This window comes from Leptodactylus fuscus, chromosome 4 (assembly GCF_031893055.1).
Source record: "Leptodactylus fuscus isolate aLepFus1 chromosome 4, aLepFus1.hap2, whole genome shotgun sequence".
Taxonomy (NCBI): domain Eukaryota; kingdom Metazoa; phylum Chordata; class Amphibia; order Anura; family Leptodactylidae; genus Leptodactylus; species Leptodactylus fuscus.
The window spans coordinates 146,454,749-146,481,437 of record NC_134268.1 but is presented as its reverse complement, the minus strand read 5'-3'; the positions used below and the strand labels follow the sequence as shown (position 1 = coordinate 146,481,437).

General features: G+C 40.5%; 1 protein-coding gene across 9 annotated transcripts in view; it reads right to left on the bottom strand.

The window, feature by feature from the left end:
- Positions 1-1,875: 1,875 nt before the first annotated feature.
- AMPH (amphiphysin) overlaps positions 1,876-26,689 on the bottom strand; it is a 141,814-nt gene continuing 117,000 nt past the window's right edge. For 3 of the 9 annotated variants that reach the window (XM_075271189.1, XM_075271193.1, XM_075271192.1), the window contains 8 exons: positions 25,677-25,736; positions 23,719-23,838; positions 15,661-15,720; positions 14,703-14,762; positions 9,245-9,352; positions 8,524-8,745; positions 4,047-4,148; positions 1,876-3,258 (listed from right to left, as the gene is read on the bottom strand). In XM_075271189.1, coding sequence (XP_075127290.1) covers positions 3,154-3,258; positions 4,047-4,148; positions 8,524-8,745; positions 9,245-9,352; positions 14,703-14,762; positions 15,661-15,720; positions 23,719-23,838; positions 25,677-25,736 — 837 coding nt within the window. In that variant the 3' untranslated portion in view covers positions 1,876-3,153. The remainder of the gene's footprint in view (positions 3,259-4,046; positions 4,149-8,523; positions 8,746-9,244; positions 9,353-14,702; positions 14,763-15,660; positions 15,721-23,718; positions 23,839-25,676; positions 25,737-26,689) is intronic. The other 6 variants (XM_075271190.1, XM_075271196.1, XM_075271195.1 and 3 more) reach the window with 6 other exon arrangements.

Below are 26,689 nucleotides of genomic sequence, written 5' to 3'. Positions count from 1 at the left end.
GTCAAATTTGGGGTTGTGGCCTTAAAATTTGCCGTTACAGAGTACACTCAACATTTATCAAACCCTTGGACTGAGAACACATGGATCATACTCATAGTGCATTAGAAGCCATTAATTTACTGGCAACTAATCCATTGTGATTTAAAGCCATGTCAGTTATTGCTGCAGGTATAAAACAGCAACCATTAACCTTTTTCCATGCAAAGGGTAAAGAGGACCTTTTATGTCAACAGACAGTACTATTAAATTCAGCGCACTGACAGATTTCCTGGTATGTGCCCTAGTTAGTGTCGGCACTGATATCTCTCCACTGTCAGAAAAGCAGGCCCTACAGCCTAGTGTCATCGCTGGGTCCTGAGCAAAGCTCCTCCGACAATTTTCCTCCATAGCCTTGTACTGTCAGGGGGATCATTCTTCACAGCCCAGCAATGACACTAGATTGTAATGCCCGCCTTTCTGACAGCGGAGAGAAATTGATATATCCAGCACTGGGGCACATACTGGGAAAGCTGTCTGTTTGCTGAATTCAGTGCACTGTCAGCTTTCCATTGGTATGTAATACCACACATCTCTGAGAACATGAATGGTCCTCTTTAAAGGACCTGCTTAAAGGACCAGACCTGCTCCAATCTCCCTGAAGGTTTTCCTCGGCAGAAACACTCAATAGCAGGTGTTTTTTGTTGCAGCAGGAAACACTATGCTACCTAATGGGAAAAACTGTCTGTCCTGTATATCCCCAGCTTTAGGGATAATTACTTTCTAATCACTCATGAAATTTAGCAAGATCATAGCTTGCTGTGTAAGCAACACTGTATTTAAGCATAGTATATGTATCGTGACATAAATATCAGTATGTATGAAAAATGTACTTGGGAAGGAGGAGAATGCGTCTTGAAGCATTGTCCTTGGACACTAAGAATGCCTGTCTTGTCCCTGCTTAATAAAGTAAACTGTGTACATTAATCTGTTCTTCAGACCAAAAGAATGAACAACAATCTGTCTAATGAATTAATGATGGATAATATCGGATTCCAAGGGACCCCATTAATTATAACCCGGTCTGTCCAGTATCCTCCTTTTCTCCGCAGATATCGGTAGACAAAAAACAAAAATGTCTTTTACATCCATGATTTTAGATGGACACTGTGCCAGGCACAAACTGACACAGACGTGAATGCAGTCTTAGGTTTAGCCTTAGAATCCCAGGTCTTCAAATTACATTACTTGTGAGTGCACATTGTGTTCAGTCTACCTTATGGTAAATTGGAAACAACCATATATACAGTAACAATTGGTGGGGTTTCAGTAGTTACATTTTATTACTGGTCACCTAAGACCTCTCTAGCATTCATGGACATGGTGCCAGATGCAAATTTATAATGTTATGTTATATTTTTTGCACCTCTTTATCCTGAAATTCAAAACTATTTTCTATTTGCACCTACGGAGCTGTGTAAGGGCTCTTTTTTTTCAGAATACGTTTTTGTTAATATCATTTAGGTTTGATGTTTGGATCACTGTTTGCTAAATTTTTAGAAGCCATTGGTGCTAAGAAAAAATCTGCAAATCGAGCATTTTGGAGTTTTTCTCCATTGCAATATGAAATAAATTGAGGTGGGTTGTTTTTTTTTACATTTTTAAAAACTTAAAAAACTTATTTTTTCAGATCAGTAAATAAAACAAAACCCTATAAAAAATTAAGACAATAATATTGGTAAGTTGCTTTTATATTCTGTCTCAGGCCAACCCATATGCAAGAGTCACGCATCTTTAGAGACAACAAGAAATATACAAATATCCTGACTCACTTAGAAGCATCTTAAATATTTTCTGGTCAACATTTCTTGACAATTTAACATACGACTAGACATAATATGTGGCTGAACAAAAAGTTTATTAGAGATGACACAACATTGAAAGAAACATAATAGATACAGATGTCATTTCCATACTGAATACATCATATAGTTGAAATCTTGAATTTAGTGTAAGCTGGTAAAATATATCTTTTCTCCCAGATAGTTCTAATATTTTGTAAACTAGAAAGAACCAATAACTGTGCGCTCATGTTGCTTTTACTTTCTGTCAGTACTATAAAGAAAATTTCACATTATTTACGAAGACGTATTGTTGAATGCTTTGGCAATGGACGCTAGTCGTGCTTTATAGCAGCAAACTAGTAAACACCGCAATGCCAAAAAGAGTTCAAAGCAAAGCACTTGTCAATGATACTACAGACTTAAGAAACTACAGTAAAGGACAACATACATGATACATAACTGCATTAGATATGTCTGCAAAGGACACTGAGAAATAGGTTTTGCAGCAGTTCCTTGGAATTAAGACATAAAACTGAGGGTATTGTTCATTCTGCTCTTGTTACTTTACAGTTACTAGTAAGATCATCTGCAATGCAGCAATTCAATACAATATAGACTCAGTGCACATAAGTTAAGGTTTGTATGCTGATAAAGGGCACGTTTTAGTCCCACTTAACAGTTTACAATATATTAAACATGTACAATGTTGATGTGAAAGCTTTCGATATGCACAATGCATCATGACAAGTCTTTAATGTAAATGAACTTTTGGGTCACTCATGAGCTTCTGTCCCCCAGCAGAACAATTGTAGACCCATGATGTTACATATTACTGATGTTACACATCATTGATAGAAGTAAATAAGTGTATACAGATGACCTTTAGAGTGCAAGTATAAGATAGAAGCCCAACAGATGCTGCTGTCCTGAACACAGTCCTCGCTTATCAATTTCTTCCAGTGTACTTTAAGATAGATATCAAAAATGACATTCCAAATAAATGAAATCCTTTTGAATTCAGAGTAGGTGGGATTTATGTTGGAATAAGGATCGTAGGAAAGGTTCACCTAACCTTTATTCTGACAAAGCACAAACAAACCAGTGGTTGCATACAAGTGAACAACATCAACTTTTCTCCACTTACACATTAGTAGAATATAACTTACATCTGGCTTTCATGCTGATTTTGTTTGTTCTCATATGGTTCACCAGCTTTATTTGGGACAGGCACCAGTCTTTAACAGTTAATGTTATAGTCTCAAATGTATCTGTCTCCTCAGAAGGTCAATAAACCTAAATATGAAGCTTTCACCAACACTGTCCCTCACAATAACTACTCTAATTTACGAGTAAAGTTTTCTGGAAAGAGTCCCTTCTGAGCCTTCTCCTTGTGCTGCTGCCAGTCCACTTCCCTCATGCCAGTAAGCCAACCCGCCTCCTGCAAAATAGAGGCCATAGTTAAAAGTGAACCTTCTACATGAATTAGTCAATGACATCATAGAGATATTGCCTTTTAGTACTCCATTACTCTAATAAATAATTGTTAAATTAATAAAAGTTTTAACCCCCCGGGCTAGTTTATATACATTCCCTATAAGGTTGTCATAGGGTGTCCACGTTGGGAATCTTTTGTAGGCATTTTATTGCACAGCAGAGAGCTTCAGTGTTTTAACAAAAAGAATTATTAACTGTAGCTCCAGCTTATGGGAAGGAAAAATCTATAGCAGTGGAGTTATTTGCCAGCCAGTACTCTATAGATAACAAAGGCGGCTATAGCACACGTTTTTCCAGCCCTGCTCTTTAACCCATTATCCACAACAAAGATAAGAAGTGTAACACTAGTGGGGTAAATAAACGATTGTGGAGGACGGTGTGTCCCACTCCCCCACAGGCTAGGTGGTTGCACATTATCATTACCTTTGTTAATTTTGGGGTATTTTATACCACATTTTTGTTATGTTGTCTTGTACTAAGTATAGCTTTTAAAACATATCAATAAAAGTGAAATTTTAAATACGTCCCTGATAGTTACCTACCTATCTCCAATTTTTGTTTATTAACTGGGCACGTAGCATTGGTTATCTCTACTTTAATTTTTGATATTTAGAATTAGCCCAATTTATAGTATATGCTTAGGCTTTCTAATATAAATGGTAGATTAATTATAACGACTCAAAGGATAACACCCTACATATAGTATGCAGATGTTCATTCAAGATTTATTACCTGATCAGCGGATGTTGTGGAGGAGAGAACCATAACTACATCACCTCTTTTAAGGTTAAGTTCATCATCATTCGCTGCCTCAAAATCATGCAGCGCTTCAGCCTGGAAAGACACACAGTAAAATAATAGTATATATGTTTGTAGCACTGCAGTCAATACAACGAATGGTTTCATTTTCTCCACTCAGGTCAATGCTGTCTTAGAGCGAAGAGTAGATATAGTCGCCCAGATATAACAAGGGTGTGTAACTATATCCACAGCTTCCCAACAGACAATCTAAACTACTCACTGTTATCAGGTCTACTGTACCTCCTAAAACAGGGTGATAGCAAATAATAATAAAAACCTATAAAGAGAGCGACCAGAGTTTAAGGGAGTTATATGGGGAAAGATAAAGGTTACCAGTATGAAAAAAAGAAACCCTCCGGCTGCTCTCCGATATAAATGTAAAATTTAACTTTTAATAGGACATCATAAAATGACAAAAAATGATGATATGAACCATAGAAAGAAGTGAAAAAGGAAAAATAAACCCCCCAAAAAACGCAAACGCGTTTCGGAACCATATTGTTCCTTTCTCAGAGCGTGAACAATATGGTTCCGAAACGCGTCTGTGTTTTTTTAGGGGGTTTATTTTTCTTTTTCACTTCTTTCTATGGTTCATATTATCATTTTTTGTCATTTTATGATGTCCTATTAAAAGTTATATTTTACATTTATATCGGAGAGCTGCCGGAGGATCTTTTTTTTCCAGTCTGAATATTAACTACACTCAAGGAGTAGAGTGTGTGCCGTGCACCCCAAAGAATTTCAAAGCCGATGAGCGTCAATGTGGAGGTGAGCAGAACTAAAACTTTTTCTACTTTTTGTAAAGGTTACCAGTGCCTTCTCTGTACCAGATAGCTCCGAACCATCCCAGATCCAGCCAGATAGACCTGGTTTTGCACTGCTGTCCTTCCATCCAGGATGGTTGTGCACTTATTTCTGCCATCCCCCAAAGTGCCATAACTAAACACTTCTGTCCTCCTGAGTCTCCTCCACCACCACCTGAATTGCATTGAGGCGGAACTCACATGACATGAGACTGACACCTACTCCCCTGCTTATCTGCACATAGAGCAGGAGACTTGGAAAAGTGCCAGCACTGCACTCTGGACTGGAGGATGTCCACCCAGTGAGTATGGAGAAGGGCAGGCAGGGTGTATGCGGGAATATGAGAAGAGACCCTGTTGTATCAGCAGCATTGTGTCCAGGTCCTGGGGTTCTCAACAATATGCAAATTAATATAGAAAATCAATATAAAGCGTGCAGATTATAGGGATCAGTATATAGGCTTCAGTATATAGTCTTTATACTGTTCTTTATATACTACACCCTATCTATTGGACCTGAAAGGAATCTGTCAGCTGTTTAGACCCCTGCCTCCTTAAGCATCATTATGGCAGCGGCCAAGAGAAACATCCCACCCGCTGTCCCCTAAGCCCACATACATTGCTACTGTAAGGTATCTGGGTTTAGGAAATAACAGTTGGAAGATGATTGCTTTATTCTGACCACATGATAGTGTCCATTCTGTGTGGGAGAGTATTATACTATGTGGAGGCAGTAATGGAGAATAATACTGTGTATAATACCACGCTACTGCCCACACACAGTATAATATCACATTAGTGCTCATCTAAACAATATGCTATCTTAGTGCCCCCGCACACAGTATAGTGCCTTGTAAATGCTCCTGCACACAATATAATGCAATGTTAGAGTCCCCATACGGTATAATGCTATGTTAATTTTCCCAAACAGTATAGAGCTCCCTAGTGCCCCCCACATGTTATAATGCCGCACTAGTATCCCCCAAATATTATAATGCCACATTAGTACCTACCCACACAGTGTAATGTCCCGTTAGTACCCCCTCACTAGTTAGTAAAATTGGACTCTCTACTCCCATTTGACCAACAAGAAAGCTTAGATTAATATGAAATGTTTTTTTCCTAATTTTTCTTGCCTAAGCTAGACGCAACAAATTCGATATAATAATGGATACGGTCAGCATTTTTTTTTGTTGGTTTCATGAATATCTGTTTTGAAAATGGACTGGAATATTGTATTTTTCATTCTAGGCACATGCAACATGGGATCACAGTCAGTGAATGAGGACTGTCCCTCAAAGGCAATGTATATATTTCTTCTCACTGAAGGGTTTGGTTATAAGTAGAGATGAGCGAACACTAAAATGTTCGAGGTTCGAAATTCGATTCGAACAGCCGCTCACTGTTCGAGTGTTCGAATGGGTTTCGAACCCCATTATAGTCTATGGGGAACATAAACTCGTTAAGGGGGAAACCCAAATTCGTGTCTGGAGGGTCACCAAGTCCACTATGAAACCCCAGGAAATGATACCAACACCCTGGAATGACACTGGGACAGCAGGGGAAGCATGTCTGGGGGCATAAAAGTCACTTTATTTCATGGAAATCCCTGTCAGTTTGCGATTTTCGCAAGCTAACTTTTCCCCATAGAAATGCATTGGCCAGTGCTGATTGGCCAGAGTACGGAACTCGACCAATCAGCGCTGGCTCTGCTGGAGGAGGCGGAGTCTAAGATCGCTCCACACCAGTCTCCATTCAGGTCCGACCTTAGACTCCGCCTCCTCCAGCAGAGCCAGCGCTGATTGGCCGAATTCCGTACTCTGGCCAATCAGCACTGGCTAATGCATTGTATTGGCGTGATGAATCAGTGCTGAATGTGTGTGCTTAGCACACACATTCAGCTCTACTTCATCGGGCTAATAGAATGCATTGGCCAGCGCTGATTGGCCGAATTCCGTACTCTGGCCAATCAGCACTGGCTAATGCATTGTATTGGCGTGATGAAGCAGTGCTGAATGTGTGTGCTTAGCACACACATTCAACTCTACTTCATCGGGCTAATAGAATGCATTGGCCAGCGCTGATTGGCCGAATTCCGTACTCTGGCCAATCAGCACTGGCTAATGCATTGTATTGGCGTGATGAAGCAGTGCTGAATGTGTGTGCTTAGCACACACATTCAGCTCTACTTCATCGGGCTAATAGAATGCATTGGCCAATCAGCGCTGGCCAATGCATTCTATTAGCGTGAACTGAGTTTGCACAGGGGTTCTAGTGCACCCTCGGCTCTGCTACATCAGATTGCTACATCTGATGTAGCAGTGCCGAGTGTGCATCAGATGTGTAGTTGAGCAAAACTGACTCAGCACTGCTAAGTCTCTGCATTCGCATAGGAATGCATTGGCCAGCCTTCGGCCAATCAGCGCTGGCTCTGCCGGAGGAGGCGGAGTCTAAGGTCGGACCTGAATGGAGACTGGTGTGGAGCGATCTTAGACTCCGCCTCCTCCAGCAGAGCCAGCGCTGATTGGTCGAGTTCCGTACTCTGGCCAATCAGCGCTGGCCAATGCATTCTATTAGTCCGATGAAGTAGAGCTGAATGTGTGTGCTTAGCACACACATTCAGCTCTACTTCATCAGGCTAATAGAATACATTGGCCAATCAGCGCTGGTCAATGCATTCTATTAGCTTGATGAAGCAGAGTGTGCACAAGGGTTCAAGCGCACCCTCGGCTCTGATGTAGCAGAGCTGAGGGTGCACAAGGGTTCAAGTGCACCCTCGGCTCTCCTACATCAGAGCCGAGGGTGCGCTTGAACCCTTGTGCAGCCTCGGCTCTGCTACATCAGAGCCGAGGGTGCGCTTGAACCCTTGTGCACACTCTGCTTCATCAAGCTAATAGAATGCATTGGCCAGCGCTGATTGGCCAATGTATTCTATTAGCCTGATGAAGTAGAGCTGAATGTGTGTGCTAAGCACACACATTCAGCTCTACTTCATCGGGCTAATAGAATGCATTGGCCAGCGCTGATTGGCCAGAGTACGGAACTCGACCAATCAGCGCTGGCCAATGCATCCCTATGGGAAAAAGTTTATCTCACAAAAATCACAATTACACACCCGATAGAGCCCCAAAAAGTTATTTTTAATAACATTACCCCCTAAATAAAGGTTATCCCTAGCTATCCCTTCCTGTACAGCTATCCCTGTCTCATAGTCACAAAGTTCATATTCTCATATGACCCCGATTTGAAATCCACTATTCGTCTAAAATGGAGGTCACCTGATTTCGGCAGCCAATGACTTTTTCCAATTTTTTTCAATGCCCCCGGTGTCGTAGTTCCTGTCCCACCTCCCCTGCGCTGTTATTGGTGCAAAAAAGGCGCCAGGGAAGGTGGGAGGGGAATCGAATTTTGGCGCACTTTACCACGCGGTGTTCGATTCGATTCGAACATGGCGAACACCCTGATATCCGATCGAACATGTGTTCGATAGAACACTGTTCGCTCATCTCTAGTTATAAGTGATAGTTTACATATAATGGTGGAAAACCAAAATCTACAGACTACATTTCAGAACAGATAAAGCAGCAAGCAGTTGATAATCTCACCTTGTACAGGAAAGCAGTAGGTGTCTCCTGAGATATAGCGCTCTCAGATGTGGGAAGATCGTTACTTTCACTGGTGATGCCCTCAGTTTGCCCAGCAGATGAATCCTGGATGGCATCAAATTCCTCTTTAGCTTGTGCAAGACTTTTTTCGGGATATTCTCCTTCATCTTCATGATTTGATGCTGGTTCTATTACAACTGATGGTATGCAGGGAACCTCCTGCTGAAGTATTATAGATATTTACATGATTAAAACAATTGTCTATGGGGTAATAATAAAAACAATACTATATTTTTTAATTCAAATTCTAAAAATGAAGCATGTGTTCAGTGTGGCCTCTTGTTGCTCAAGTAGGATCAGTGATGTCATAGAAATGGGAGGATAAACCCTTGCTGTGGTGCAGGCAGGAGATGGTAAGAGTCTCCCAGGGTTGAAGCCCCACCCCTCAGTGAACCAAATGCCTCATTTGCATAAAACTTCAAAGGAGTTTTTCTCCAAATCTACAATAGTGACATACATAACAAAGGTGTATTGCTGTTCATTGTAATGTGCTCTGTTGTAGAAACAAACAAATTCAGGATACTTGCCCTGATAAATATCTGTACACTGCATACCCTTTGTAAGTTGTTTTGTCTATCAGGGTATGAATGTTAGAAACAAATGGCACCAATCTGAAATTTATACTGATATGAAAACTCAAAAAAAATCTGCAAGTAGTTACCTGAGTCACCTCAGTATCTTTACCATTGTCTAGCCCTTCGTCTTTCCCTTCTTCTGCAGTGTCTGGGATGGCTTCATTAAGCTTTTCTTCTGTACTCTCAGATTTTGCCTAAAATATCAATGAAGAAGTAAGTATAAATAAATGCTAACACAATACTAATGTAGCATGATCCTCATAAGGCTTATAAATTAACCATCATCGGATCTTAGACTTCCAGAATTCCATTCAAGATTAGATATAATTAAAGCTTAAGTTTATAGACATGAGACACTGATGACAGATCTATTGGATTCCTAGGATCAAACAAACTAAGGTGCTGTATAGAACTTCAGCCTCATTAAAATGAATTATCCACTTTCATATAATTAATGGCCTAGCTTTAAGATACCCCATCAACTCTATTCTGGTGGGGGGTCTGACTGTCAGAAACAGGATCAGCTGTTTAATCTGACCACGTTTCTTGGCATGTTTCCATACAATGCCATGCTCACTTGCTGCAGTTATGAGTTACTGTAGGGCTGTCCCATAGACTTAAATGGGACACCAGAGCAGGGACTCATAACTGAGGAAGAAATGGCAAATAAGCATTGTAGTTCCTGGTATATATACAATGATGGGAACTACAGTTATAAACAGATGATCGTTGAGGTTCCTGACAGTCGGACTCAAGCAAATCTCACAGCCTTTCTTAAAGGGTAACTAAACTTTCAGACACCTTTTGATTTTCTGGCAGTATTTGTGTCATTAATAAATTTTGTAATATACTGTATTAAAATTTTTTGGATCCTTCTGAGAAATCCTGCATTTTTTCACTCTTTCCTTTGTTTCTGTATTGAGAGAAGTTTCTGCCTCTCATTGAATGTTAATGTGTACTGTGTACAGGAGTGCGGGCTGTGTAAGAGGTAGAGAAAAAGAGGGTGGGGGGGGGAATCACTTCAAATAGTTACCGTATATACTTGAGTATAAGCCGACCCGAATATAAGCCGAGGCCCCTAATTTTACCACAAAAAACTGGAAAAACTTATTGACTCGAGTATAAGCCGAGGGGGGAGATGCAGCAGCTACTGGAAAATTTCAAAAATTAAAATGGTCGGAGTTTTTGGGTGCAGTAGTTGCTGGGTCCTGGGAAAGGGGAGGGGGAGTTTTGGTTGTCTGTCTCCCCCTTCCCTGAGCTTGATGACTGGTTTTTTTTTTCCCCCACATGGAATTCAGTCTGGCTGAATATAGGGTATCTGCAGTGCTCCTATTAACCCCTTCCCGACGGAACAGGAGCACTGCAGATACCCTATATTCAGTAGACCTGGCACTTTCAGACACAGGGATACCTAATGTGTATGTGTGTCACAGTAATTTTCTACTTTGAGGGCAGGTTCACACCAGTGAACCAGTAAATACTTTTATATGTATTCTAGGGAAAGGAGTGATTTAAAACTTTTATTTATTTTATATCATATTTTTTTAAAGCTTTTCTTTATCACTATTTTATGGAAGATTCTATATATTACTATTACGGCTGGTCATACCCCATTCCCCCCTCCCCCCCCCCCAAAAAAAAAAAATTTTTTTTTTTTTTTGCTTGACTCAAGTATAATCTGAGGGGGGCTTTTTCAGCACAAAATCTGTGCTGGAAAATTCAGCTTATACTCGAGTATATATGGTATATCTCGGACATTATAAAATGAATAAACTTGCGTTTGATGTCATATGAAAGAGGAGATATTTCCAGAGATATCACAGGTGGAAAACGTATACAAAGAAACATAACAGCACTCTTAAATCATGTGCAAATAACTACCAAGTCTTACTTATCAGACAACAGATGATATTGGACTCTGGTATATAGAAGATGAGAGGTAGGTCCTTTCTTGGCCTCCTGAGCTATTACCTGAAACGTATAACTTTCCTCACAGGCCTACCTCTCACCTTTTCCTACCAATATCTGATGAAGGTTTTATTGATCAAAATGTCAAATAATCTCTATCTGGACTAAATAAAACTTGGAGCTATTTGCACGTGATTTGAGAGTGCCGGAATGTTTCTTTGTATGGATTGCAGGGTTGTGCCCCTTTCCGAGCACCCACAATATCTTTACTGAGTGCCAAACCACTAATAAGAATGACTGAAAACACAGTTGGGATTGGGATTTTTATATCATATATATTATACAGATGCATATAAATATCCTAATCCTGACTGTGTTCTCAACCTGTAATATCTTTAGAAATAAATTAAATAGTACTGTAATTTTGTCTGAGATATAACTTCTTCAAATGACCCTCCTCTACCTTAATTTTCTCTACATTTTACACAGCCGCATACTGCAAGCCCATACTTCATACACAGAAAGAAACATTCAATGAGAAGCAGGAACAGCTCTCAATATAGAACAAGGGTAAGAATGAAAACATGCAGGAAGGAGACAAAATCTGTTATTAAAGTAAATTATAACATTTATTTATGCCACAAATACTGCCAGAAAATCAAAAGTTGTCTGAATGTTTAGTCATGCTTTAAAGATATGCTATCGATTTTTATGAAAATGGCTAATTCCTATAAGTAGATTCCACACACAGCACATGTATATTATATAATACCTGTCAAATAATGTAAAAAAAGACAGTCAAAAATGCAAAGATTCAGATCCTTCATAGCTGATTTTACCATCAGACCTCACACAGACTCACATTACACTCACAAAGATCATTATAAATCATGTTTTCTTGCATTGTCTTTACCATCTGTGTTCTCACTACTGTGATCTTAAAGCAGTTTGGTCACTACTCCTGACATGTCTGTTTTAGGAAATACCTTTATTCTCCCTGAAATAACAATTTAAACATCTGCTTAGACCTGTGTATTGTATCTCTCCTCTGTTATTCCTACAAAAATATAAGAATACACTGACAACAAACTGTAATAGGCTACAAACTGTGTAGGACCACGTCCCTTTGACAAAGGGAATGGTAACAGCCAGTTGTCAATTAATTCATAAAGGTCTAAGCGGAATAAGGCCTAGTTCACATCTGCGTTGGTAATTCGTTCAGGGGAGTCCGCATGGGAACCCCTCGATTGGACTACCGAACACATTTGCAAGCGGTGTGCAATGAAAGCGCACAGATCCCCATAGACAATAATGGGGTCCGAGTGCTTGCCTCGAGATCTCCGCAGGGAACATGTGGACAGGAAAGTAGTTCACAATCTACTTTTCTGACCATATGATTTGTGCGGCAGCGCGCAGCAAGCACACAGACCACATTATGATCTATGGGGTCTGTGTGCTTTCACTGCACACCGCTTGCAAATGCATTCGGTGGTCTGTTCAGGGGGTCCCCATGCAGAGTCCCCAAATGGATTACCAAATGCAGATGTGAATCAAGGGTAACAGAGGAGTTAAACAATGAAAAGTCCTAACAAAACATGCTCCAAATTTGTTATAACATTAGTAACACGGATATATAATAAAATAGGCATGTCAGGGGTAGTGACAGATCCTCATTAAAGGGAGTCTGTCACCACCAAAATTATTTCTAAACTACTTATACGCTTTTGTAAAGGCTGTTAATGACATAGCAAACAAAGTTCAATCTTTATTCAAGACAATAAAATTTTAACCCATATGCAAATGAACTGTTTGCTGCACCTGTGTTTTTCCTATGGTCATCGGCCAGCACGCCTCCTTTTAAAATGCAGCCTTTTTAACTGTGTGTTTCCGCAGCACTTAAAAACACTGGATGCTCAATGTGGGGCCTTAGCCTACAATAGTATATACGTTGTTTAGAAGCTATTTTGATGGTGGGAGATGCACTTTAGGCTGAAATATGAACTTGGCCAATTTCTTCTTGTTGAATACATGAATGTACATTTTTTAATTCTGAAAAGTGCCAAATATCAGATTCTTTTTTTTTTTATTTGGCATGAAATACTGCAGCCAAAGAGGTATATTTTCCTCTTCCATCAGACTCCATTAAGGAAGAGGCTGCCCTGTTATGGAACATTGAGAAACTCCGCTTCTATCAGCCAATGCCAAGCAATGAGCAACAACAGAAATCACAGGAGTATTTTGCTGTAAAGCAGTAAGGATATAAAATGCATTAACCATCATACCGTAGAACAAAAATCATAGAAAACTACACATTGAAGACAAAAAAAAAAAAAATAAAAGCACAGGGAACTTACTAAAATACCTTGCAATAAGCAATACATTTAGAAAAACACAATGACCACTAATATAATATATGTAAAGCTGAGAGGGTATTATTTTGAAAACTAAAGTGGACCAAAATTAGAGATGTTACTTTTAGGATGATGTCTCAGTAAAAAAAAAAAAAAATCACAGAGCATAGTCTTAATAAACAATTCTGTTCACATTGCCAACAGGTGCAAAGATGGAACTATGATGAGTTCAGACGGGGTTTTTTGGTCAGGATTTTGATGCGGAATCCGCGTCAAAATCCTGCTCAAAAAACCGCCTCCCGTTGAAATCAATGGAAGCCAGTCATTTCCTTTTTTCGCGAGCGGTTTCTTCACCCTTTCTTGAGGCGGATTCCGCAGCTGATTCAGTCGCAGACATCTGCCTCGCGACACCTCCCTCCCGACTAGTCCCATTCATTTGGGCCTAATCCATAGCGGAATGCCGCAACTGGATGTCAATGCACTGCACCGTCATCCAAGCACAGCTAGCCATTCTTTGGTCCGGAATCTGAAGCAGCCTCTGAGTCAAATTCTGGACCAAAGAACCCCGTCTGAACTAAGCCTTAAGAAATCTTTTTTTTCCCCAAAAAAAAAATTGTGCCATGGCTCTCCATAAGTCGACTCCTGTTTTACAGTTCAGTCTAATTCACCTAAATTTGGATAAGTCACTCTCTGCCCATAGACAGGCATAGCGCCATTTCTGGAGAAAGGAAAAATCCTTTCCCTAATCCTTAAAGGCATCATGTATGTACAGCACCTCTAATAACCCTGTAATACCGAACAAGGTATGAGGTTCTACTGTACTATAAATACTGAATATATAACATGTTCCCAGAAACATTGTTTCCAGTGGAAACTATCACCCTACATGGAACTGTTCATAAAGCGGTATGACAAGTGCCTGCAACTCAGTGCTAAAGCATCTATGCAGTCTCTGAACACAATTCTGCTGTGTGCATTATGTGTGGATGGATAAATATGCTCTCACCAATTACACTTTTAATTAATGTAAAATTCTAATTATTTTGCATTATTTCGTTATTTTATTGTGTTTTTGACTAGCTTGTATTAACGTCACACCTTTACTCTACTTAAAGCTTATTGCAAGATGTTTCCATAACTGGTAATAACTATAGGCCTGCACACATGCTGTGTTGACCTTCACATGTAAAAAAAAGAAAAAAGGCAGGAAAAAACGCTTACATTTGAAACAAATGTAAGAAATCTGAATCCAGCAGGATTCTATGTTTACAGGGCAGACACCTACCTTGCTGCCCTCTGTGTCAGCTTCATCAGCTGTCTTGGTATCTTCAGATTCAATAGTTTCCTTCACAGGAAGGAATCAGTGTAACAAGTAACAACCATGTCAGGCATAACCATAAAGAGTATAATGGCTAATAGGAAAATTGAAAAATGTGAACTGGATGGATTAAAGGGAATCTGTCGTCAAAAATGATCCCCAGAATGTGTACATTTCTATGTAGGGCTGTTAGCAAATATTCAAAACATACTTGTTTCCTGAAATGCAGGCTTATAATGGCGGATATTATTTATTTAGTAACATTTAAATGAGGCTTGAAATGCAGCAGAGATAAGTCTTCAGCTCCCCAGCACTACTGTACTCCTGCACAGTGCTACTATGCACCACTCATCTAGATTCCCTCCTCCCCCTGCTTTACTCGTCTGCTGCCTCAGCTAATGTTAGTCGCTGGACTGTGCATGTGCCAGATATGGTCGATACAGATCAGGTACAAGATTTTAGATGGGAGCGGAGTGATGAAAGGTCCGAGCCCAGGATAGATGGGTAGTGCAGAGTGGTGCTGGGTAGTATTAATGCTGTGGATCTGGAGATTTGTTGCCCTCTAGTGTTGCCTTTATTGCACTTTCAGCCTAATTTGAATTTTATTAATAACAAATTTTGTCGATGATTATCCTATGTTTGGAGGGATGAAAGATATGCTTCGAATTTTTGCAAATGTGATTTTTCCCGGGGGATTAAATTCTGGATGACAGATTCAAAGGATGAATCCATAATGAATATGATATAACTGACATACTATGCATTAGGTGAAATGTATCTAAAAAATATTCTCTGGTTTTTATCTTATAACAAGATGTTTATGTCGTGATGATCTTCACATGTTCAAATGAAAGGGAAAAACTATTGAAACAAAATAAGGAATATGAACCTAGTAGACTTCTATGTTTCCAGGGCAAGCACCTACCTTACTGCCCTCCGTTTCAGCTTCTTCAGCTGCCTTGATATCTTCAGGTTCAATAGTTTCCTTTACAGGTAGGAAACAGTGTAGCAGCCATGTCAGATATTATTTTCAATACAATATATTAGCAATGTAAATGTATGAATGGCCATGGAATGGAGGATGAAGTAATTGGTGAAAAAATAATGAATGAATCAATGAAAACATTTACTGGTGACACTTTAGAAGAGAAAATGGTGACTATATATATAGAGGACAAACCTTACTTATAAATTCTGTCTTATATGACCTATGTATCTATCAATTGTGACACTCAGGGTCAACTTAGCATCAAACATCGCAGATCTCTGCACTTTATCCAGGAGTTTGTGGGACTGAGTGACAAATAAATAGCATAAGCTAAAGGGACACCAAAAGTAATGGTTTTATTCAGCTTTTTAATGACAGTAGAACTGAAAATAAAAAAAAAACATCTTAACCTTGAGGGGCAAAATAATGTTACGGAGGACTCTCCTCAACACTTTGTCTCACGGTGAGCTCAACCATGTCCTCTTAAGATGAACCCCCTGTCTGTCTGCACTTGGCCCACAATCTACCTGCACCCGGCAGGACATGAACAGCACTTCCTTCTATGCAGGTGCTATCTCTGGAGTTTAGCCAAGCATTGGTGTGATCAAGGTCCTTTATAATCCTGTTTTTGGATCTCTTTTCAGCACACTCTAGGTTCACGCCCTCTCATTTAGAGTACCTATCTAACCTATATTATATATTTCTATTATATATCTACAGTATGTTGTTATATTGCCCGATTGAACAATGTTAACAAATCTAATTATCCATCCTTTGAACAATGAACACAATTAGTGTTAGCCCTAATAGATTTCCATGATATCTCTATACACGTTACAACCACTTTGTTCCAATATATAGACCAACTAGCTGGTACCCGCGACTTCGTCTGCGGTGATTGTAGAAGTGGGTAAACAGCACGGGTAAGGTTTTCGTACTGTGTATAAGGTATGGGATATGAAATGTAACTTTGTATCTTGTTGTTGCTGTAATTCTGAGAGCACAAGAGACTTTTGTGTTGAAGTTAATTTGTATTTCAGCTGCTATACGGTGTTCTGAGAAACTGTACATAGTGTCTTTGGGACAGAGGTATTTCAAGTTAATATACTTCGATATACGACATTGTATGATTTGTTATTTTCCGCCACTACATGTAAGTTTTGGGCATTGGATACTCTTGAGCAAGCAACATAAAGTCTGGCCCTGTGCATGACAGTTTAGTAACTCCATGTGCCTCTTATTAATAGCAATTAACCCCATCATGTCCCTCACATTAACACCCCTGTGTAAGAGTTACTGATATGTGAGAGACTTGGAGGTAATAATTAAGTATCTTCATTATTGAGGTCTTTTATTATTACCTCCATATGTCTCACATATTAGTAACCTTTATATGAGGCACACAGGGGTTAATATGAGGGACATGATGGGGTTTATTCCTATTAATGTGAGGCACATGGAGTTACTAAGACTAAACTAATAACCCCAAATGCCTGACATTAATGAGAACAGTAATCCTATGTACCTGTGTGTTTTTCAGTTTCACTTTGCTAGCAGCTTCCTCTTCTCCTCGGGGAATGTTTGCAGGATGCAGACCACTATAGCAGGCACAGACCTGAGCGATGAAGCTCCACCCCCTGGGTTTCCTGCAACCCTCTCAAAGGGGAATGTCCTTATGCCTCAGCTGTAGCAGAGCACTGAAGGGACGCTTGGACTTCATTTAACTCTTGCAGGTCCTGTGCTGCTGGTGTGCCAGTGAAATATGGCAGGAGTGCCACTCTTGGCATGTGTGCCAGGGGTTTCTGACCTCTGCTGTAGAGGGTAATATGAATTTTGTGGCTTGCTATGGTCCAAAGTGTGTGAGATTGCAGAGATAGAGATGTGAGTTTGGGTTTTGTGGGGGTCCTGGGAAAAACGTATGTGCGCTATTGTGACGAAAAGTAGCCTATTGCGCAATCGAGTGTAGTAACTATGTTTGTGGAAAATTTCAGCCAAATCGGTGGAGCGGGTTTTGCGTGATTGAGGAACAAACATCCAAACACACAAACCCACAAACATCCAAACTTACAAACTTTCACCTTAATAGGATTGCCTGCATTATACTGTCAGCCATAAAACCTCATTAAAGAGCTACCCATAATTCCCCTATAACTAACACAGCTTGCGAAAGCGTTCCAACTTACAACAGTAGTCACAAAATAGAGTCAATCATAGGACAAAGGATAACCATAACCTATCCAACATTACAGAGTGAACTGTAACAATACTCCGAATAAAGATTTGTCCTTCAGCAATAACCCTGGGATAAAGATAGCCTGCAAAGGTACATCTATAATAGAGAGAGTCTGTATCAATTTTGCAATAGTACCCCTTAACAGCGCCAGCTGATGCCAATGCCCTCTATTACAGAGGCTGCATAGTGGAAGAGAGTGAAAAACATTTGCATAATACAATACATATGACTGACTACAAGGAAATAAAGTAAACCAATTAAAGTCAAATATTTACAGCTATGGTTTTATACACGCTATGAATGGAAAACTAAACCTGAGGGAACCCTGAAATGTGTGCGCATTATAAAACTAGATGTCTACTGTTTTATCCACTAATTAACTTCTGCAGATTGCAATTATACCATGCATGCTGTTTTTATAATTAATGTTTTTGGCATATGGCACAGTTTTCCAGACAAGCAAAAATAAAATTATGTTGACAACACAACAGATGCAAATTCTCTAAGTGCATACTGTTTTATAAGTTTATAAGTGTCCATTAGTCACCTATTTTATTATCTATTAAAGCTGTTTTTAGTACACATACTGACCTCAGACAAGCCTGAGGCTGCCTGAAAATCTTATGACATTTACATGTACATGCAAATGTGCAATTGCATGAACAGCAACAACATGCATGTTAATGTTTGCAAGCGGCCACAGGGGTTGTGCGTTTTTCTCCTATCCACAGGGGATTTACCACAAGGTATCCCAGTGGTCAGGAGAATGGGGGACCAAAAGTCTTCCATTTCTCCTCCCCCATGCACGACCCGTGTTCCATTCACTGTTATAGGGCTGCAGGTGCTGCCAGAGATTTAAGTCCCAGCAGCATGATAACAGCGAATAGAGTGCTGCCATGCAAGTGCACTGGTGCTCCATTCCCTTGGAGAAAGCATGGGGGACTTTCAGTCCACCATTCTCCTGATTCCTGGGAGACCTGTTGGTTGGAACTCTGGCGATCTGGCACATCCCCTATCCTGTGGATGGGGTATAAGTATCCTTAACGGAACAAACTCTTTAAGGCTGGGGTAAACCGTGGGAAAAATCATGGCGTTATACAGTAACTGCAAAGTGCATGGAGTTCATGCGAATCCCATGCCCACTTTGCGTTTAAAATCGCAGCACGGACAAGCTGCAATTTCCAAAACCGGAGCGTTTTTGGAAATCGCAGCATGTCGATTATATTTACGGAAACACCTGCGGCTTTCCCATGGATACAGTGGTCAGAGAAGGTCTGCGAAGGAAAACTCTGTGAACTTTCTGTTCAAAGTGCTGCGGAAGAACCGTGATGTGATGCGTTCACACCGCAGGTTTTCGTTAGCCCAAGTCTCTTGTACAAATTTTTTTAAATTTAGTTTCTAATTCCCTTTCCTAGACACTGCTAAATTAGAGGAACCAACATAATTTCTGTATTATCTGTATAAATAGTACACATGTGTATACCCCTGAAAGAAATCTATAGAAAGTACAGCTTGTCCTAAAACAAAAACAAAACACGATTTTGTCTTTTAGAGCAGTGATTTTCAACCAGTGTGCCGCGGCACACTAGTGTGCCGCGACACATGGTCGGGTATGCCGCAGGGCAAGTTCCCCAGACGCGTGCCAAGATTGGCACGGGAGACCTACTTTGCTGGCACAGCAGCCAGTCCCCGACATTCGTGTACTTGTAAATGTAGACGGAGCGTCCCTTCACTGCTGTGCTAGAGCTCAGGTGTAGGACACGCCCCCTTCTCTCCCTGCCCACCAATCAGAGGTGAGCCTCTCACTGCACAGGATAAGGGCTCCCTGGACTTGCTGCTACACGTGAAGAGCACCTGCCGTCTGCAGCCCTGAATAGGAGAGGAGGAGAGGAAGCTGAACAAAGTGAAAGTAAGAAAAAACACCAGGTTAGTAACTATTCTTATTACTGTCAGGCATTTGGGGTTATTACTTTAGTTTTAGTAACTCCATGTGCCTCACATTAATAGCAATTTACCCCATCATGTTCCTCATATTAACCCCTGTGTGGCTCACATAAGAGTTAATAACATGTGTGACATATGGGGGTACTATATAATGAAGATATTTACTTAATTATTACCTCCATATGTCTCACATATCAGTATCCCTTATGTAAAGCACACAGGGGGTTAATGTGAGGGACATGATGGGGTTCACTGCTATTAATATGAGGCACATTGAGTTGTAACCTGTAATATACATGACCAGACTTTTTATACACAACTGTGGATAAAAGTACAGACCTATACATTTCTAAGGACTCATATATACAGCCATTCTTTTTGTGGCTGTGTATCTGGGCCAAATTGAAGAGCTGAAAATTATAGAGCAGGTCCTATATCTGTCCTATACGTACCCTATATCTGGTCCTATACGTACCCTATATCTGTCCTATACCTACCCTATATCTGTCCTATATATACCCTATATCTGTCTGCATTTGTGGCCCTGTCAATTAATTTTTAATGTTTATATCAGTGAAAACCACATGCGTGCCACTTGTATGCAGGAGGCGTAAGGCTGAGGCCCCACGTTGCATAAACGCAGCGTTTTTGTTGCAGATTTTGCTGCAGTTTATTTCAACCAAAGATTCAACCATTTAGAATCTATATTATTAACTATATGTATAATATGTACTGTTTTAGTGTCATTTTGTGCCATTTTGGTTGGTGGTGTGCCCCGGGATTTTTTAAGTGTAAAAAGTGTGCCGCGGCTCAAAAAAGGTTGAAAATCACTGTTTTAGAGGATGGAGTTATAAAAACACTTTGTTTCAAAATAATTTTTAATTGTTTAAAATAAGAAAAACATACAAAAACTATTTAAATTAGGTATTCCAAGAAGGTCAGTATGATTACAGCCAGGGGCGTAATGATCGCAGTGGCTTCAACTAGGCCAGAAGGAGAACAGAGTCCACGGGCAGCTGGAAATGAATGGGGTCCCCGGACAACCATGATAGTGGTTTGGGAAATCCTGGTTCCCTAACCGTTATACATATTGCTGGGCTCCTTTTTCATAGATGCCTGCCCAGGGGAGGAGACTAAAAATAAGAAATATTTATACTCACCTCTCCTGGGCTTTTGAGGGTCCTCAGTATCCTCTCCGGGGCTTTTGGGCCTGTGACTGCCGAGACCCAATCATAGGCCTCAGTAGTGACATCTGGGGCACGTCACCTCAGTTGCAAACAGAAGAGGACCGAAGAAGATGCTGAAGAGAGCCAGATGGAGCAATGGATGCCCAGGAGAGGTGAGGCCAACAAAATTATACATCAATCTACCCCACTTTATAAAACGGTATCTGCAGATTACACAGCATATCCATGGTAACAGGTTCCCCTTAACCTGTCTTCTATGTCTACCACACAGACCCATTCAGACATAGGTAAACCTTATACACAAACGTCTGTGCTTGCTTGGGAACACCTATCCAGTAGTAACCACAGCGACTTGGACCCATCCTGTGCTGCTAACCTGTCTCTAACTTCCCCTTCATCTCTAAACTCTTGGAACGCCTGGTCTATTCTCGTTTAATCTGCTATCTCTCTGCTAACCCTTTGCTTGACCCCTTACAATCTGGTTTCCACGCTCTGCACTCTATTGAAACGGCTCTCACAAAAGTCTCCAATGATCTCCTAATGGCTAAATCCAATGGTGACTTCTCTCTTCTTATTCTTCTGGACCTCTCTGCAGCTTTTGACATTGTTGACCATCAACTCCTCCTCACTATACTCCGCTCAGTTGGCCTCAATGACACTGCGCTCTCCTGGTTCTCCTCTTATCTCTCAGACCGCACTTTCAGTGTATCATTTGCGGGCTCTGTTTCTTCCCCTCTTTCCCTTGCTGTTGGGGTTCCTCAGGGCTCGGTCCTAGGCCCCCTGCTCTTTTCTCTCTACACAGCCCCCATTGGACAAACCATTGTCAGATTTGGCTGCAGGTACCATCTTTATGCTGATGACACCAATTATACACATCTTCCCGTGACATCACCCCTGCACTCATACAGAACACCAGCGACTGTCCCTCTGCTATCTCAAATATCATGTCCTCACTCTATCTGAAACTAAATCTCTCCAAGACTGAACTACTACTGTTTCCACCATCTAATAGATCTGTCCCTAATATATCCATTATAGTCTCAGGCCTTACTATAACTCCTAGGCAGCAGGCCCGCTGCCTCGGGGTCATGTTTGACGCAGACCTTTCCTTCGCCCCTCATATTGAATCACTCACACATTCATGTCACCTCCACCTTTCCTCACCAGAGATACACTAAACACACTTATTGTCTCTCTGATTCATTCTCGCCTTGACTACTGTAACTCCTTACTAATCGGCCTTCCCCTCACTAAACTCTCCCCTCTACAATCTATTCTGAATGCAGCAGCCAGGCTCATCTATCAGGCTAGACGCTACAGCGATGCCTCTGGTCTGTGCCAGTCATTACATTGGCTGCCTATTCATTATAGAATAAAATATAAATTTATCACTCTCATCCACAAGGCTCTCCATAATGCCGCACCTCCCTACATTTCCTCCCTCATCTCTGTCTACCGCCCAACCCGTGCTCCCCGTTCACTCAATGACCTAACACTTACATCCTCTATTATCAGAACCTCCCATGCTCGTATACAAGACTTCTCCTGAGCTGCACCACTTCTCTGGAATGCTCTACCCCGGACAATCAGATTAACTCCCAATTTCTACAGTTTCAAACGCAAACTAAAGACACGTCTTTTCAGACAAGCCTATCACAATTTCTAACGTAAACCCTTAACCCTCCTCTGTCCCCGCTCCCACATTTCCCCACATGATATGATGTCATCTCATGCTAACTTTATAGGTCCAAGCTCCATCCACATGTTACAGGACACGGCTGTTGACGGCTCATAAAGTCTTATGTTTATGTAATGACAGTCACCTCTATTACAAAAGTGTCTGACCTCTGCATAAGCAATACCGCCCCTGCTACCTCTTGTGTCACTCCCTCTACCTCATAGATTGTAAGGTCTTGCGAGCAGGGCCCTCAGTCCCATTGTGTGAAACAACTTTCTTTGTAATGTATCTTCCTGTCTGTATTTGAACCCTACAAATTGTACAGCGCTGCGGAATATGTTGGCGCTATATAAATAAAATTATTATTATGTCAGCACTTGGGCCCTGATATACACACTGACAGACAAAATCGCTCATAAACACAGTTAGAATCACAGGTCCCTATGCACCCTGACAACATGAACTTGATATACAGCAGTGGTACCTACATATGTTTCATATACATTGATATCTAAATGGTCCCCCTTACAGTAGCTCCTTCGGTAACAGTGACAGACACTAATTGTAAACCCATAGCCATCATACACATTGACAGACATGGCCCACATATACAGTCAAAGTAAAAACAACGCTTCCTAAACAGAGACAGTTATGTAACTCCACTTTCTTCTACATAAAGTGACAGACTCCTATACCAAATAGCTTTATTCCTCATACATAATGAAAGATTCCCCTATATATCATATATCATGATACAGGGCACCTCTGGTATAGGCTATGTGTTATGTGCTATTTGCAACCAATTACTAAACTTATTTCTAAATACTACTAAAAAAAACAATCAGAAATAATATAATTAGAGCGCGATCATGGTAATGCCATGGATGGATGACTGGAATGTAATGAAATGGAAGACATGAGCTGATGCTTGGCTGATTCTTCTTCTGACTCACCGGTATCCTTTCCGCTAATTCATTTTGCTCATCAGTTTTAGTATCCTCAGCAGGAGTGTCAGGTAGAGGCTGTGCCTCCTCGGTCTTGGCCTCCACTGAAGCAGCTACATCTGATTCCACCTTATGTGTCACAATATAAAATATTTACTAGCCGGACTCACATGTATATTTTTTAAGCCTTCCATTTTGGGGGCACAACATCCATGTTAAATACATTTAGAAATCTTTGTGGACTTTGTAAAGACATCAACATTCATAATGAGCAGTCAGTACTCAAACCATCAAGAAAATACATCTTCTTACAATTCTTATATATAATATAAAATAATTTATTTTGATAAGATTCACATTCATAGGGGCACGGTGTTCATAATATCAGCATGAACAACTGGATTAGGCTTTAACAAGACTAATATTCTTTAGCTAAGGCTGTGATCACATGTCCCAGTTTTGATGAACAATTTCACAGCAATTTTCTGCTGCTTTCTTTTTTTTCCGTTGTCTTGCAAAAACTGAGGCAAAACACCATGACATAGCTGTCAAGTGTGAACAGAGCCTTAAAATCAACATTAAACCTTTGGCAAATAAATTAGCAATTAGGATTTTTCACCACCTCCACCAACCTTGTCCACCATTCAATCGGCTCTGCTCCACTGATTCTGGTGCAATTGAAATTTTCTCTAGCCCGCACCGTTCCTGAGCAATCATATCTGATTGCTAATTCAACCCTATTGTCAAGTGGGCAGTCGCAGACTACCTACTCTGGTTCAAGACCACCCACCTGACAGTAGGAAACCTAAGTAGCATAAAGTAGCATCTTGAGCAGCACTGCAAGAATGGTGAGAGCTATAGAAAAATTCCACCTAGAGTAAATGGAGAGGTGCCTATGAAAAGAATCAAATAACTGGACTTCATAAAGGTGGTGAAAGAACCCCTTCAGGTAATAAACCAAGGGGAGTAAATGTTACAAGAGAAAAAGAATGAATCTTATTGTGTCATACAACTTTCTTGTGTAGCATGGGCAAGGTCCATATACTGGACCTAACTCACAAACGAACATTTAAAGGGCATCTCTGTGGCAAATGCCTGAACACAATATAACCAACATAAATCCTAGACCATTCTTATATTCTTTGCAGGTTACTTCTTTATCATTTTTAAGATTTCTCACTGTCAGTAAATTGTTATATTACAGTTTACGCAAGAGGTTGAAAACTTGTCCTAACATTATCTTCAACAGACAGCTTCCTTTGTTACAATGTATCAATGTAAATAATACTTTTTGTGTAGTAATTGTACAACTCTCACAGCTGTCCTCCATCTCATTCTGAGATGGTTTACATGGACACATATAGAGGGTTATTTTCTAAAGGATTCTGTAAGAATCTGTGAAAGGCTAGGTTTATACCTGCGCGGAGTCTCTGCTGGGGAATTCTGTTCCCCATTTTGCTTGCAAGCAGCGCTTTTCTCTCTGCATTTTTGGGCAGAAACCGGGCAGAAACCCAGCAGACCCCATTATAGACTATGGGGTCCTTGGGTTTCCTACAGTAACCGCTATTCTAAGCTGGTTAGGTTTCCATTCTGGGGTTTCTTAAGCAGACCCCCTAAACAGAAACGCGAACGCAGGTGTGACCCTAGTGTAACAATCCATAGTATGCTACATCACATGTTGTACTGTAAAGTTTCTGTCTCAAGGAGATGCCATATCTAAGCACACTAGGTACAGAGTCAGTGGACATCACAACATTTTTCTAGGATATGAGCCCTTACACTTGCACACTGTAATAAATGTATGTTTACCTTCACTGAAAGTAAGACAGATCTTAAAAAATATAATGAATTGAAGCACAAATAACAGTATACTTTAAAACAAAACTGATCTATGACTCTCGACAATGTGCCAGACATAACCATAAATCTTTTTTTTTTGTTTTTTTATGAGAAACCTGTCTACTTACTGTCCAGTCACCAGTGCTTTGCTCCGTTTGCACTGTGAAGAGGGATGTGGGTGCGTCGGGCTAGAAAGAAACAAATTCACAATGAACTGAACCCTGCTTGTTATCATTCCTTTATTTCATTTAAAATATCACATACATACACTAAAACTCTGGTATCTTACTTTTTTTCTTAAATGTTCGTTTTTATTGCTGCAATATTCTTGAACTTTACATTGATGACTACATAGTGTAAATTACTAAGCAGAGAGCACATACATCACGTTTCTGGCTTATGTGTTATCTACTTTTAATACACTGGACAGTTTACCCTGTTGTCTGGTAATGAGGATAAATAAAGAGAGTAATCTAGGAACTGGCCAAAAAATAAAAGCTAAAAACCATGTACCATCCCTGATACCTATCTGCATCCTTAGTAAGATGCAGGTGCTTGTTTTGCCTTCAGGGGTATGATTGTGAAAAAAATGTCTTCCGGCACTGTTCTCTATGTAATATCCATCTCGGAGGAGTTCCATGCTACTGGAGGGGAGAGGGCAAAGCTAGCTGAAGCTTGGGGCAGGACTTACAGGGGTTTTCAAACAAAAGGAAGTAACTTGCATATTAGTAGAAGTCCAACTGCTCATACCCCACTGATCAGCAGAAATGGGGAACTTCTCTCGTTCTGAAAGGAGTGGTGGTCAGGCAGCATGTTCATTGGGAGTGCTGCCCAAAAGTCCCCTGTTCTCCAGCGGGTTTCTAAGTAGAATAACCCATCTAACAACATTGGTTTCTGTTCAGGCTGTGTGCTAGCCTGACATACTTTCTGAGGTAGAATTCTGCACAAATACCAGAAGATGGTGGATCCCCCCCCCTCATGTCTGCTTTACCATCTCTAGTATTAGTGCAAACATGGCCACTGCCCCAAATTCCTGTCAGGCCGATGCACAGTCTGCCTCTGACTCCACCCCTTCGACATTCTGATTTTAACTTTGCCACCTTGACAGCAACAACACCGAACAGATTGACCCGTAACCTAA